Source organism: Ylistrum balloti, unplaced genomic scaffold, assembly GCF_031769215.1.
Source record: "Ylistrum balloti isolate Yb309-2 unplaced genomic scaffold, AGI_CSIRO_Ybal_v1 Utg370092, whole genome shotgun sequence".
In the NCBI taxonomy this organism is placed as follows: Eukaryota; Metazoa; Mollusca; class Bivalvia; order Pectinida; family Pectinidae; genus Ylistrum; species Ylistrum balloti.
This window is the reverse complement of record NW_026782123.1, coordinates 888,026-904,110: the sequence shown is the minus strand read 5'-3', so window position 1 is coordinate 904,110 and position 16,085 is coordinate 888,026. Positions and strand designations below refer to the sequence as shown.

Below are 16,085 nucleotides of genomic sequence, written 5' to 3'. Positions count from 1 at the left end.
CAATACATACTGGTGTCGTCTATTCTACCAATACATACTGGTGTCGTCTATTCTACCAATACATACTGGTGTCAGCGTTGTCCATTCTACCAATACATACTGGTGTCAGCGTTGTCCATTCTACCAATACATACTGGTGTCAGCGTTGTCCATTCTACCAATACATACTGGTGTCAGCGTTGTCCATTCTACCAATGCATACTGGTGTCGTCTATTCTACCAATACATACTGGTGTCAGCGTTGTCTATTCTACCAATACATACTGGTGTCGTCTATTCTACCAATACATACTGGTGTCGTCTATTCTACCAATACATACTGGTGTCAGCGTTGTCCATTCTACCAATACATACTGGTGTCAGCGTTGTCCATTCTACCAATACAAAAAACTGGTGTCAGCTTGTCTATTCTACCAATACATACTGATGTAAGCATTGTCTATTCTACCAATACATACTGGTGTCGTCTATTCTACCAATACATACTGGTGTCGTCTATTCTACCAATACATACTGGTGTCAGCGTTGTCCATTCTACCAATACATACTGGCGTCAGCGTTTTCCATTCTACCAATACAAAAAACTGGTGTCAGCTTGTCTATTCTACCAATACATACTGATGTAAGCATTGTCTATTCTACCAATACATACTGGTGTCGTCTATTCTACCAATACATACTGGTGTCGTCTATTCTACCAATACATACTGGTGTCAGCGTTGTCCATTCTACCAATACATACTGGCGTCAGCGTTGTCCATTCTACCAATACAAAAAACTGGTGTCAGCTTGTCTATTCTACCAATACATACTGATGTAAGCATTGTCTATTCTACCAATACATACTGGTGTCGTCTATTCTACCAATACATACTGGTGTCGTCTATTCTACCAATGCATACTGGTGTCAGCGTTGTCCATTCTACCAATACATACTGGTGTCAGCGTTGTCTATTCTACCAATACATACTGGTGTAAGCATTGTCTATTCTACCAATACATACTGGTGTCGTCTATTCTACCAATACATACTGGTGTCGTCTATTCTACAAATACATACTGGTGTCAGCGTTGTCTATTCTACCAATACATACTGGTGTCAGCGTTGTCTATTCTACCAATGCATACTGGTGTCGTCTATTCTACCAATACATACTGGTGTCAGTGTTGTCTATTCTACCAATACATACTGGTGTCGTCTATTCTACCAATACATACTGGTGTCAGTGTTGTCTATACTGGTATTGCATTGATCTTTGGTTTAGGCGTTCAAGTGCAATATGTCGAAGAAAAAATTCTGCACATCCCACCCCCCTCTCTTTCTCTCATTCTGCTTTTCGAGTAAATGTAAAAAATATGTACATACAAGGAATGAAAGACAATTGCAGTAAATCACTCAAGCCTTTGTCATGGGGAAAAAAAGAAACTGAAAGAAATTTGGCTTTCTATGTTTTTATTCTGAAAAGGTTGAACCCTCCACAGGACTGAGCCCTGATAGATCAGAAACACAAATTCTAGATTTCATGTCATCTTACTATTATCATACTATACATGTGTATGGGAACAGAGGACATCCAAACATCACCTTTAACAAGTGAAAACCTACAACATGATTGGCAATAATGCATTAAAATACTATTTAATAAATTCATTTACATAAAACAATCTTTAACATCCTATACATTTGGATGCTGATGAAAATTTCGTTCTCACATGATTATGAAAATAATATTATTCACATGAGCAAAATCTTCAGTCCAAGCCATCTGCTGGAAAAGTAAGATACTATTTTGTTAAAAGGACAGATGGACGGACAGATAGAAAAGCAATATGTTATCTTGAAAAGTAATAGAGTTGAGGGGAAAGCGAGTTCAACATACACTGTCATATACAACAAAACTGTCATTCTTACACACTATATATATCTGAATATAGAAAATTAACATACTTGTATGTTAAAACAAGAGGCCCAAGGGCCTTAACGGTCACCTGAGTCACAATGCTTCTTGTAACATGTTAAGAAATGATTTTCTTAAAAACAAGTAATATAAATTTAACCTGTACTTCAAATGCAAAATGTAAATTGTGTATACATTAACAGTTGTCCTATGCTAAGGCTTCTAACCAAGTTTGAATTAAAAGAAATTACACTCAAGATTTAATTTTCCTACGGTATATAAAATCTTCCATCCAGGAGCAGCAGAGCATCTTTGAAATTTCAGTCAATTTGACCCTTTTTTGGCACCACCCATTAGTTCCTGGAGGTCAGTCAAAGTCAAGATGTGCATCTCATCAAGCTGTCAGCTTATCCTAATGAGAAAGAACAATCTAACCATGTTTGAACAATTTCTGAATGAAAATGAACAAGTTTTGCTGAAAAATGTAATTTTCTTATATAAAATAGAGTAAATTTTACCCCCTCCCCAAGGCGAAATGTGAGACCCTGAGGTCCTAAAATTCACAATTTCTATAAAGCACCAGAAGAAACTTTGATCTAAGAAGAATATTTGGTTCTACATTCTCTAGGTATTAAGAAGAATTTTTTTTTAAAATTTCAATCAATTTGACCAAGTTTTGGCACCACCCATTAAGCCCTGGAGGTTCATTCAAGGTCAATATTTGCATGTCATCGAATTGTAAGCTTATACTAATAACCCAAAAATCTAACCAAATTTGAACTATTTCTAGGGGAAAAAAAATTATGCTCAAAAATGTAAATTTCCTATATAAAATAGAGTAAATTTTACCCCCTCCCCAAGGCATTATGCAAGACCCTGAGGTCATGAAATTCACAATTTTTATAAAGCACCATAAGAACCCATACATGAAGAGTATTTGGTTCTGTATTATATAGGTATTGAGAAGAAGATTTTTGAAATTTCAGTCAATTTGACCTATTTTTGGCACCATCCAACAGCCCCTGATAGTCATACTTTGTCTCAGGTGATCTAATAAAACAGAAATTTATAACATAATTTGAAGGACAACCTTGGCAAAGTTTACTATTTTTATGAACAATCAAACAAATTGTTTTCTATGAAATGTTCACCTAGAGTATAGTGCTAAGTGGTAGTATTTGTGGTGGATTCAATTTTACTACATATGTGGTCATTAAAGATAGCATGAATCTAAGTAACATTTTACAGTAAACCACACTGTAAGGAAATGTATGTTGTATATGCCTGTATACATGGATACCAAGCAATAGACATGCAAACAATTCAATCCCAGTAAACTAGCACAAACTAGGACAAAGCCCTGGAAAATTAAAAAGGCCTACAGGCTTTAAGGGTCATCTGACTATAAAGACTTATATATGAAAGAGGCCAAACAGGCCTAAAAGACGGTAAATTGCCCAACTACACTACAGCTTGCATAGAAGACTTTGGTTGGTTCATTTTCTGCAAACTTGAAAGCATATTCTTTCTATATGTACTACACAAATGCCATTAATCCGGACATGTTGCTTATTGAAAAAGCATGCTACAGGCCCAATATTAAGACCCTTGGCCTTTTGGTTATTGAGAAGAAGTTGCTTATGCATTCAACACATTTGACAGTTGTGACATTGACAGCATGTCAAGGTGAACAAACATGGTAGCCCTTCATCCCATCATGCTACAGGCCCAATATCAGCACCCAGAGCCTTCTGGTCATTTGAATGAAAAATTTACACACAGCAGGCAGCACCCGACAGCGGATGATACAAGATGGCTATAGGTCATTCTGACCCTTCAGGTCAGATGACCTAAAAACTTAATAGCATGTAGCAATATATCATAAGTTAATTGATTCTAGCTGAGCACCATCTTACTAAACTTGACACCCATTGCTGTTTGATATTTATACAATTTTTTCGATCTCTTCACTTCTTCAACATAAGTGCTAGCAATTATAATCTTAAATGTCAAAAAGGAGATGGCCACCAATCAACAATTATTTTTTCTTATCAGTTCTATAAAAGACAATGCACAGGAAGGCAAGGGACCAAGTGGAATCTACAAATAAAGTTCTAAAAAGATCCATCCAGTAAATCAGTCAAAAAACAAAGCAGTAACAAACATTCCAGGTCACAATCTAAGATGATGCCCCTCAGTTTATCAAAATTGTTCATGTAATACAAGGGACCATGAGGACCTATGTATGAAAGTTAAGTACTATGTACTGCGAAGATAAATAGTAATAATCAACTTGAACTGTCCAGGTCTGTGACAGCAACTTAGCCATTTTACTTTCCTGCTCAGTCTCGAAATAGACAGATCCCTACGAGGGATGAATGGGAATCTACACATGAAATTTGAGAATGTAATGATAATTTTCCAGTCAAAATCAAAGATGGCCACCAGTCCATCCTCTTTTCTCTCTCTCTTCATTCTGAGCAGCGCAAAATGAAATGGGCACCACTTTGAATGAAAAGGGTATCTACACATTTAATTTGAAAATGATTCATTCAGTACTTTGCAAGAAATGACAGCAACAAACTTTCATAGTTGAATTCAAATTTTGCTTTCTGTTAGCCATTTCCAATCAGTCGTTCTGTAGAAATAGTATTAACAATTGTTCTTTAACAATGGATGACAAACCTTGGATGCAACTGAATCAAACAGCTTATCTGTTGACAGCAGGCTAACAAGAGGCCTAGCATCCTTGACAGTCACCTGAGATAAGCAATATTGAATATAAAAGTTAAGGGATAGTTATCAAGTGTCATGAAACAGAAATTGTGACACTGAGTATAGTAAGTCAGTGTTAATACATATATACCATCAAAACTGTCATTCTATACTGATAATTTTTATAAAGTTATTTCCAAAATAATTTCAAAAATGCAATTTTTCTATGGAAATTACAGTAAAATCCAAAAAGAAACATATTCCTCCCAAGGAAGAAATGTTAGACTCATTTTGGTAATTAAAGCACCTCAAGATGCTTCCATTCATGAAGAGGAACTGATTCTAATATCTGGGTCTTCAGAAGAAGATTTTTAAAATTTAAAATCTATTTGACTATTTTGTTCCCCACCCATCAGACCCTGGGGTCAGTCAGGATCAAAATGGGCATACCATCAAGACGTCATCCTTCACTCATAATTCTAGCCAAGTTTTACATATTTCCAATGGAAATCAAACAAATCATGCTCAAAAATCTTGTTTTATTATATGTAAACTATAGTAAACTTTACTCCCTTCCCACAACGAAATGTGAGACCCTGGGGCCATGAAATTCACAATTTTGGTAAAGCACCTTAAGATGCTTCCATCCATGAAGAGTATTTGATTCTATCATATCTGGGTCTTGAGAAGAAGATTTTTGAAATCCAAGTCAATTTGACCCTTTTTTGGCCCTCAGGCCCCTAGGGAGTTGGGACTGTATACTTCACAACTTTGGTTCATCTTAGGCCAAGGAACGTTTCTGCAAAACTTCATTGAAATAGGATCAGGGGTTTTAGAGAAGAAGTCGCAAATGTTAAATTGTACATGGACGCAAGATGCCAGATGAAGAAGATTAGAATAGGTTACCATGAGACTTTATCTCAGGTGATCAAAGAATATAGATACCAGTACTCAAGCACTTGATATGATCACTGTTTCTGATTTTCCTGATGGACTTCCATACACATTTCTGTACATACAATTCTACATTAAATCAACTCTATTTAATCAAAACACAACTTTCAAAACTCAAAGCATTCCAAATAACTGATTTCTAGTAGTTTGAAATTCACAGCTTAATAATGTAATGGTATTTGTCAAATTTCTATCTCTTAAATTCAATGAAATTGCTGGAAATGTTAATTAACATTCTGATGATGCCAGTTATATTTCAAAGATAATACAATAAACACTATATATACACATTACACTGGATTCTCCCAGTTTTGTAAACCTCATTAACGTGTGCAATATCACATTATGACCCTTCAATTAAGATAATGCTTGTCATTCAATCCATTTGTTTCCGAATTCATCAGAAAAATATACAAAAAACCTGGCAACAGCAGTGTTTCCTTTAAAGATAAATATATCAGCCGTTAGTCACTTTTTTTATTATTCTCAATTTTCAAATATGCACAGCTAGGTACCCAGAGAAGTTTACATGTGAAATTTCAGAATGATCCATTATGTACTTTTCAAAAAAAAAAGTGACAACTTTCAAATACAATATGTCCATCTGTCACCTGTTTTGTTTTTTCGAGAAGTCTCAAAATATAAGATTCACATCAAAGGACCAAGGAGAGTCTACCTAAGAAATCTCAGGTCAATCTAGTGTATGAAACAACAACAACTTCTTAAGAATAGGCAGACTGATGGAGGGAATATTGGACGGATGGACGACAGACCAATGACCAATGGCAATTTGAACAGCTCACCATATGGTGTTGGGGTAAAAAAATACTATAATATGTATAATGTGTAGTGCCTATGGACAGGGAAGTCAAATGGAACATAGAGCGTGCTGGAAGTTTTAACAATTACAACCTACTTCACCTGAAGGTAATCCAAGAAGTTATGAGTTTATCAGTGTTTGTTTACTAGTATGTATATTTTTCTATATACTACTTCATTATCTTCACTCTCAGGGATTGTTTTTGAGTTACCACAAAGGTAACATACATAGCCAAGGTTGGGCCAAATTAAAGAGAACATTTAGTCTACACAACGATAAGAGTACAATGGTAATTTTTCATGCTTTAAAATGTATTGCCTTCAGTTGGTACACATGAAATTAGTTTTCAAGACATTTACACTGGGGACTTCTAAGTTCTAGCTTATATGTGTAAAGGGGCATAACTCAGAGAAAAAAGTCAAATTAAAAACAAAACCACCTATCCGAAATAAATTCGCAATTAAGTCAATTTCTTACAATATTTTGTTATTAGTTCTGTATCTGTTTCTAGTTTAAAGAGATAGAGGACAAATATTGCATGTCCAAAACATTGAACAGGAGGACAAATGTTTATTTTACACATGTGATGATAAATAATCTGAATATTTTATTATTTTACCGGTAAAAAAAGAAATGGAGACGAAACATCATTAACTACATCGCATCATGTGTATGATGCAAAAATACACAGGAATGGTGTTAATTAATGAAGGACTTAGGCACAATCAAAATCATTCCTCACAAGTATACATGGACAGGTTAAACAAGACTACCATTTACCTTATCCATGTTAAAATATTACAAATAATTCCTAAAATATATAACTGCTATATATATGATAAATAGTAATACTACTGTTTTATCAATCAAATCAGTTTCACCTTCTGTTATATCTCTTCCTTAATCAATTTCCTGTCTGTGGTTTGCTTATCCATTTACTAAGAAAGAGATGTTTAAATGAAGAAACTTGATCACCAAACTTCCACCAAATTCATCTCATATAGTACAATCCCTCTTTATCATAATTCAAAGGGCTTCAATGCTACGCTACCAGTCACAGTATTTGAGAATAGTAACTTCAATCTTTTAACTTCAGAAATTTCAACAGCAGCACAGCTTGTAAGTCATTAAAATATGACGGGACTTATTTCCTTACACTAGCTATACATCAACAAGGGCTGTCCATGATACATTAATGACTGCTGACAGTTCATATATGTACAAGTATCAATGAGAGTTGATCATGACCCTTGTTGATAAACATTGTGATGAGAAACTGGCATCCTTTTCTGCATTTCTGCTGGATGTGCCACCAGGTTAGGAGTAGCACTGGTAGAATAGGGTGTTGTTTGTATGGGTACCATAGTGGGAGTGTGGGTTGCTTCCATTTGTATAACCCCACCCTGAGTGTTGGTTGGCAGATTCTCCAGGAATCTCAAAGTCTCCATGTAGCCAAGTAGTGTTGAGAACGTCTGTGCTGAGGGCGTCTGTCTAGCATCTGAGGTCTGCAAGACAGTCGGACGAGTACCTTGTTCTCGTACTGGCTGGTATTGAACCTGGTCCAACACTCCATTAGTACGTACTAGCTCCATGTTGGCATCCTTGTTGGCGATCATATGATGTTGCTGTGGCTGAGTCAGATACATAGTTGTACCCTGGTGCTGCATTGGTCTGTAGTCATTCCCGCCAATCACTCCTGCGTCCATTGTTTGGTTAACATTGACGTGACGGATTCCTTGATTACCAACTTCCACTGTGTACCGCTCAACCTGCATCTGATTGGCTGGGGCTATGTGTAGGGTCTGCTGCATCTGAGCTGGCTGCTGCTGCTGCTGCTGCGTCATGGTTGCCATAGTGATGACTGGTTGGGCATTGATATTTTCATAAAGGTGTATTGGAAGCGGTACATCACGGGTCTCTGTTGGTATAGCATGAATAGGGTACGGGTTATTCAGCGATGGTTGTGAGGTGACTAGTACAGCAGGCTCCTCTCTCATAGTTGGCATAGCAACAGCTGCCTCTATCCTCTCATAATGTTTCACCTGTCTTTCTTTCTTTTCCCCCCGGGGAGCACGGGGAGGCTTGGCATTAGGGTTGTCCCCAGAGTGAGATGACCGCAGGTGGCGTGTGAGATGATCTTTACGTCCAAACCTTTGTGGGCAATACTGACACAAAAAGTCTTTTTTCTTTGTATGCGTTATCATATGTCTACGTACATCTTTTTTAGTGTAAAACTTTTTACAACAATCTACGCACTCATGTGTTTTTTCTAAGCAGTTTTTCACAGACCTTGCACCACTATGAACTTTGAGATGATAGAGAAGTTCCTCACGAGTCTCATGTTCTTTGTGACAGATACCACATTCGGTCGTCCTCCCAGACTCTGCATCATGGAAAGCTTTGTGAGTTCTATATGAGAAATTATATGAATACTCCTTGCCACATTCCTCACAAACCCAGCGCTTCTTGTTGGGGTCATGTGTAATAAGATGGTTCTTTAGATGGTCTTTACGATTAAAGGACTTGTCACAGTAAGGACACTTGTGGTGACGTGGACAGGTGTGTATCAGACGATGTCGCTCTAGTTTGAACTTTGACATAAATCCTTTTTTACAGTCTTCGTCCTCACAAATAAATGGCTTAATACCAGTGTGTTCAGCAACATGTATCACATATATGGCTTCCTTGGTGAATTTCTCAGCACAATAGGGGCATGTCATAGGTTCCCTTCTTGGACCCCTGGGAGTTTTTGGCTTGGGAATTTTCAAAAGTTTACGTTTCCGACCCCTTCTTTTTGGGATGATAGGCTCATCCTCCTCTTCCTCATCATCTTCATCGTCATCATCAACACCAAGGATGTCATTAAGCAGTTGATCTGTGGTAGGTTCCTCTAGATCCTCAGTCTCATTGAATGGAATAGGTTCTTCCATTTCTGGTGAGGCTGGTTTTTCAACCACCATCACTGCAGGCTTAATTTTTGGGGGTCTACCTCTCTTTCTGGGAACATTTGGTACCATTGGATCTTGTACCCTTGCCTTAGACAGACGAGCCTTGTCAAGTCGTGCTCTCCATGTTTTGGACGGTTTTACATATTTTCTTGGCCTTCCTTTCCTTGGCCTTCCTCTCAGTCTTTTACCACCAGGTGGCACCCCTGGACACATGTGAGCTTCTAATTCAGCAAACGTGCTAAATCCTTCAAAACATACTGAGCACACCCATTTGGCAGGAAATTCTGAAAAAAGAAACATATTCCATGAATATTCATCATGTGACTACCTATTGCATTCAAATCATTGGTGTTATAGACCTACATATGTGTTCCCTCCAGAGAGTCATCATCAGGAAGTAAGTCATTGTCGGGGTTTGTTGAAGTATATCAGGGTGTTATAGACCTACATATCTGCTCCCTCCAGAGAGTCATCATCAGGGTGTTATAGACCTACATACCTGCTCCCTCCAGAGAGTCATCATCAGGGTGTTATAGACCTACATACCTGCTCCCTCCAGAGAGTCATCATCAGGAAGTAAGTTATTGTTGGGGTTTGTTAAGTATATCAGGTGTTATAGACCTACATTTTTGCTCCCTCCAGAGTCATCATCAGGGTGTTATAGACCTACATTTTTGCTCCCTCCAGAGTCATCATCAGGGTGTTATAGACCTACATACCTGCTCCCTCCAGAGTCATCATCAGGGTGTTATAGACCTACATACCTGCTCCCTCCAGAGTCATCATCAGGGTGTTATAGACCTACATATGTGGTCCCTCCAGAGAGTCATCATCAGGAAGTAAGTCCTTGTTGGGGTTTGTTAAGTATATCAGGTGTTATAGACCTACATACCTGCTCCCTCCAGAGAGTCATCATCAGGGTGTTATAGACCTACATATGTGCTCCCTCCAGAGAGTCATCATCAGGGTGTTGGGGTTTGTTAAGTATATCAGGTGTTATAGACCTACATACCTGCTCCCTCAGGAGATTCATCATCAGGGTGTTATAGACCTACATACCTGCTCCCTCCAGAGTCATCATCAGGGTGTTATAGACCTACATACCTGCTCCCTCAGGAGATTCATCATCAGGAAGCATTTCTTTTCCCATCTTCTCTGCATAATCAGCTGAGTACCATACCTTCAGCTCAGTGTTCGATGGAATTGGCTGTAAATTTTACAAAAGTTGTATCAGTCTTTTCAAAAGTTTTAAATAGTTTGGATCTGGTGTTATACACTTCTCAGTGATAATCGATTTCAGTCTTTCTTTCAGCATTGGGTCTGCAGTGTTTACCAGGTATATATACCAGCCAAATATCATACCTCTAAGCCTGTGACCTTGAATATAGGTCAATGTCATTTTTCCCAAAACTTTGTCATGCTTAAACATACGAGCATACAAGCCAAATATCACGTCTCTAGGTATTTGACTATTTAATTATAAATTTGACTACTGTGACCTTGAATATAGGTCAAGGACATTTCTTTTTGCAAACTTTGTCAGGCTTGAGAAGCATTGTATGAAGTTTGATTCTAATTGTCCAAAGAAAACTTAAGTGATCTCACAAAACAAACTTTCTGTTTACAGCTACAAGCTACCAGGTATCTGGTATGTGTCACCTTTGGCAGCCAGGAAACACAAAACTAATAGAAACATTTAAGGTGTCTCTATCTCTACTTTCATCAAATTACTATCTATTTGTCTATTTGAACACACCAGATTTGTAGAAATTGTCCAACTAAAGACACTGGAAATGCACATGTTTCATGTGGTTTATCCAATTTTCCTTAACTTACAGGTGGTACAATTTCATAAAGTCAGTGACAATAATTAAGCATCAGAAAAGAGCTATTCATCATAAATTTGACAAAATTTCTGAATAATACATCTGAATGTTACATCTCAAGATACTTCTGAAATAGTCAATCTAAACATAAAAGGTAAGATACCTTGGTAGAAACATAGAATACATAGTCCTGGAATTGGTAAGCTACAAGGTTTTGTTCAGAGGCTGTTTTTGCTGGACGGATAAACATCATCCAGTTGCACTTGTCCTCATCAGTAAAGTCAAGGGTGTCGACATAACCATCCTCCTTGAAGACCTGATCAAGATTATATAAACATTTTAAAATCATACATATCTCAAAAGATAATATTATCTATGAAACCGATAAATGAAATAATCACTCAAATAAACAAGAGGCCCAGTGGGCCTTTTAGGCCTTTAAGTTCGTGAAAAGCAGTCATTTGAAGTTTTAACAATTTTGACCAAAGTGGACTTAAATACTGGTAAAGGTAATTCATTTCGCAAACTTTTTGGGCTTCATCCTAGGAACAAATCAGTCAAATATTATGTCTCTAGGCTTTTTAGTTCATGAGAATAGTCATTTATAGGCTTTAACAAATTTGGTCAAGGTCACTTCTTTTCGCACACTATATCAATATGTTTAGGCCTTTGGTTAATAAGAAGAAGTTCTTTAAAGTCAAAAGTTGATGCCCGGCAGACGGACAACGGATGTTGCAACACAAGCTCACTTGGCCCTTTGTAATAACAACAATACCATATGCTTTTAGTTTCAAGTCATTAAGATGAGAAGTGCAACAAACTCAAATGTCAGAAATATAGCATTTTTTGCACTTGTTAACACAAGAATTTCAAGACCTCAATTTGATCAAATGGATTGAAGACATCAAATAAATAGGATATTCATCTTATGAGAGATAGAAGCAGAACAAAATCTTGCACACAAGTGGTCAATGATTAAAGCAATATCGAAAATTATACCACCTTCATAAATATGGCCTTGCTGACTGCTTCCTTAAGTTGGCTTATATAAGAACATAAAACCCTACCTTCAGTTCATATTCTTGCTCAGCTGCAGTGTTGACTGGTTTTGGAGGTACCTCAGCTGATTCCAGTTGTATGACTGAGGAGTCCTTTGGTTCTGCCTTCTCAGCATTAGACAACGTAACAGATGTCTGTACTGATGTAGTTCTGTCCCCATCAGGTCCCACCTCGGATGTCTCCTCCTGCTGTTGCAGCATCTCCTCTGGTTGTAACACTATATCATTTGGTTGTTGTGATATCAGCTGTCCAGACTCCTGTTGGGGCAGTAACTCATCAGGAGGATTTTGTTGTAACAATTCACCAGATTGATGTTGCAACAGTTCACTGGCCTGATGAGACATCAATTCACTTGACTGCTGTTGAATCAAGCCTGTAATATTGTTAGTGTGGGAGACCTGAGTCCGATGAGGTCCTGACAAGACCTCCCCAGTTGCAGGGTTCACCAAGAGGCTGTCCCCTGTTGGAGTCACAGTCAATCCCTCTGTCAACTGATTTTGTGACGCTCCTAGTGTTAGGTTATCACTGACAAGCATCTGTGTAGATACCAGACCATGTAAGGTATTTACCGGAACAGCATTAACAACAACACGCCCCTCACTGTCCACAGTTACACGTGTTTCAAAGGACTGGTTTGGTATGTGAGTTAGCTGCTGCTCAGCCGTTTGACCGAGTCCTGCATTTGAAGACAGACTGTCAGTCACTGGTAGACCTGTCTCAATAGATGTTTGTAGGTTCAGCTCAGACCCAAATTGTGTTTGACTGGATAGTATATCACCCCCACTATTAAAGGATGGGAGAGCATTGGCAACATCAGTGAGTGAGTTAGCCGTAGATAGGTAACACTGTAGGCTCTGTGTCACTTCGGTATCAGTAAACGATGCTGGCTGCAGAGTCTGGGAGCTAGCTATAGATACACCCACCGGTACAATCTGTTGATTGCTTTGATTTTCAGAAACCATTCCATCAAAAAGATCTCCATCTACCAGCACTTTGTGACTGGTGCCTGTATCAAAGTTCTGCTGCGATTCTAATGGTGTCATTTCTGCAGGCAAACTCAAAGAGTTTTCTCCCTTCTGTTCTACATTAGAAGACTCTACAACTTTTTCATCGTTAACGTCTTCCTTCTCCGCAGCTATTTTTTCTTTTTCTTTATTCTTCTCACTTTCTGCTTTGGCTTGTTCTGTCGATGAAACTTTTGCCATGAAAGGACCAAACTGTGACTTAACTTGAACAATCCGCTTGGCAAATACACCATATCCTGAAAAGACAGCATACTGAATTGAAAAATATTGAAAAAGAATATAGATATTCAATTTCTATACAATGATCAGATATCATAAGAAAAACACATAAATTTAGAAAATTTCTGTGTAAGACATATATACACCCTTCCGCCAAGGCCTTGACCTTGGACCCCTGAAACACATCAATGTCCAAAACTTACTCATACTTGGTCTTTATATAAAAATCCATAAAAGAATTGAGCCACTAAGTGTTTAAATTATATCAGTTAATAATTTTCTAAACCAAGGTGACCTTGGCTTGAATTAAGCCCTTAAAACACAACAACATCCAAAGTATACACATAATTGACCTTTGCATAAATTTGGAACAAAATCTGTCAAAAGACTGAAGTTGCCAGGTACTTACATTGAATCAGGACACGATGGGATACAATGGGATGGGACAGGACAGAAATGCCCCCCAATTTTATGGCAGGGACATAATGAAATCCCCTCATAATGATAATGCTATTATAATAGCCTACCAAGCTGTATACATGTAGGTCATGTAAACTAGAAGAAAGAACTTTGGCTGTGTATCATCTTTAGAAATGTACACATAAGTGTGTGTATATATAAAGATAGATAACAAGAAAATACAATATTATCATGTGATGGTACTGTATTCAGCATCACATTGAGTTAGACATTTTTACAGGTTGTCAGAATGTTAAAAGAAGTGAGAAAAAGATTACTGCAATGATGCATTTATTATTTAGGAAGGTAATAAAATACACATCCTATTTAGCTAAGCCAATTTGACTTTAACTTACAATCATTGTATATATTACCAGTTTCTTTCAGGAGGGCAAGTTATCACTTTCCTCAAATGTCTCAGTTTAAACGTCTTTTACACTCAAGATTGATATTCAGTCAACAGCACTCACATTTCGCTTTGGAGTAAATTAAAAATTTGTTGGATACTTACTTAATTTTCCATCCTGCGTTTTGACTGGCTTAATGACAAGCCCCTGTGGGAGTGTCAGCCTGGCTCGAGAAGGAATGACATTGTCATACACTTGGTGAAAACCACCATGCTTTCTACACATTCCAGGTACACTCTTGCTGCATTCAGAGCACCCTGAAACAATTAAAAAAAACAATAATCAGTGTTCCAGCAAGGACTTGAAAAGGGTTTCATGTGTGTAGTAGACCTTGAGGTAATCACTGTCACCTCCAACCAACAACCAGTTGTTCAAGATACAATGAAGGCATCTAACTCTAGTGAGAAAGGTTTGGTCAAGTCTATTATTGGTAAATAAACTGGTGTTCATTTCCAGATTTTGGTAACATTTATATCACCTGATTACTGTGTTCATTTCTAGATTTCGGTAACATTTATATCACCTGATTACTGAACTTAAATAGCCATAATAGTGTTAAGTTACATTTAATTGTGCCACAATGCACTTCCTGTTTTGAAGCAGACAAGATGCACACCTTTCAATCATATATTGGACATTCTATAACATGTACCTGCAATTCATTGTTTCCATAATTAAAACAGCTTTTGAACTTGAAATGATTCCATACTTACAAAAGTCATCTTTTTTCAATGACATTTTGGAGACTTCCAGAAAGAGGAGGCTGAAATGTCAAGGTAAGAAATTAGGATTAGAAACATGACCAGCATAAACTGAGATTACTTTCATTCTATTTATACAATTATTGAATTACTTTTATTTCTTCTTTTAAAATGTGAATCACATGTGAATTTTTAACATTCTATATTCAATATTTTATAGTGTCAGATATATGGTTTCTGCATAACACAACTCACTGTAGTAGTGGAGCATGCTTCCGTTAAAAGCTAAGCTTGCCACAGTACTTGGAGCTGATGTACATGTGTAGTTTTTATGTCAGCAGAAAGTCTTTCCCTGCAGGCAAGCTTGATTCTTGGTAGAGATTTGAACAGAAATGTGTTTTTCAATGTTCTTTCAAATGGTGCTTGGAGAAATCCCACGAGAACTAAAGAGGATTTGTTCCTCATTTTTCATTAATCCTGATTTCATTTTATAGTCTTACTGATGTCAGTGTGTAGTGTCTAAGATCCAATCTCCCTCTTCAAATGGATGACAGCAGGAGCTCTCTCAACACCCTTTACCTTAGACTGGTGTATACTCATATTTTGAGGGAGGAATGAGGTCATGTGATGTCAAAGTGTTACTTAAGTGATAACAAGCAACAATACCTATAAAAGTTCAACAAGCTACAGCTATTTTCATTTACATAGAAAATAATTTTGATGTGAGGTTATCCACGAATACAATTTATTTTTATCATTTTTTTTTTAGCAGGGTCTATGTTTATGCAGATTTCAACACATAACATCCTGCAATCGCTTGGGTTCAAACTAGTGACTCTTCTGTCTCTAGCCGGACTTTCTACCACTCAACTGCAGAGAAGTTCCCCCTAACTAATGGCGATAAAACTACCTGTACTCTTAACTTCAACAACAACCCAGAGTTGATATCTAAAAAGGAAGCATCCTATAGCTTCTACCTTTGGAGTGGTCAATAGCATCAAATCTGTAATAGGAAGGAGTAATGAAAAACATCTACCACTGCTGGGGTCAAAAC

The 16,085-nt window shown here is 37.4% G+C and overlaps 1 protein-coding gene across 1 annotated transcript; it reads right to left on the bottom strand.

Annotated features, from left to right (window-relative positions):
* Nucleotides 1-1,445: 1,445 nt before the first annotated feature.
* Nucleotides 1,446-15,068, bottom strand: LOC132549945 (uncharacterized). Its single transcript, XM_060213930.1, has 6 exons — nt 15,044-15,068; nt 14,435-14,587; nt 12,229-13,481; nt 11,325-11,477; nt 10,440-10,542; nt 1,446-9,619 (listed from the first exon to the last, which is right to left on the bottom strand). The coding sequence occupies exons 1-6, from the start codon at nt 15,066-15,068 to the stop codon at nt 7,629-7,631; spliced, it is 3,678 nt and encodes a 1,225-aa protein (XP_060069913.1). The 3' UTR covers nt 1,446-7,628.
* Between the last annotated feature and the right edge of the window lie 1,017 nt (nt 15,069-16,085).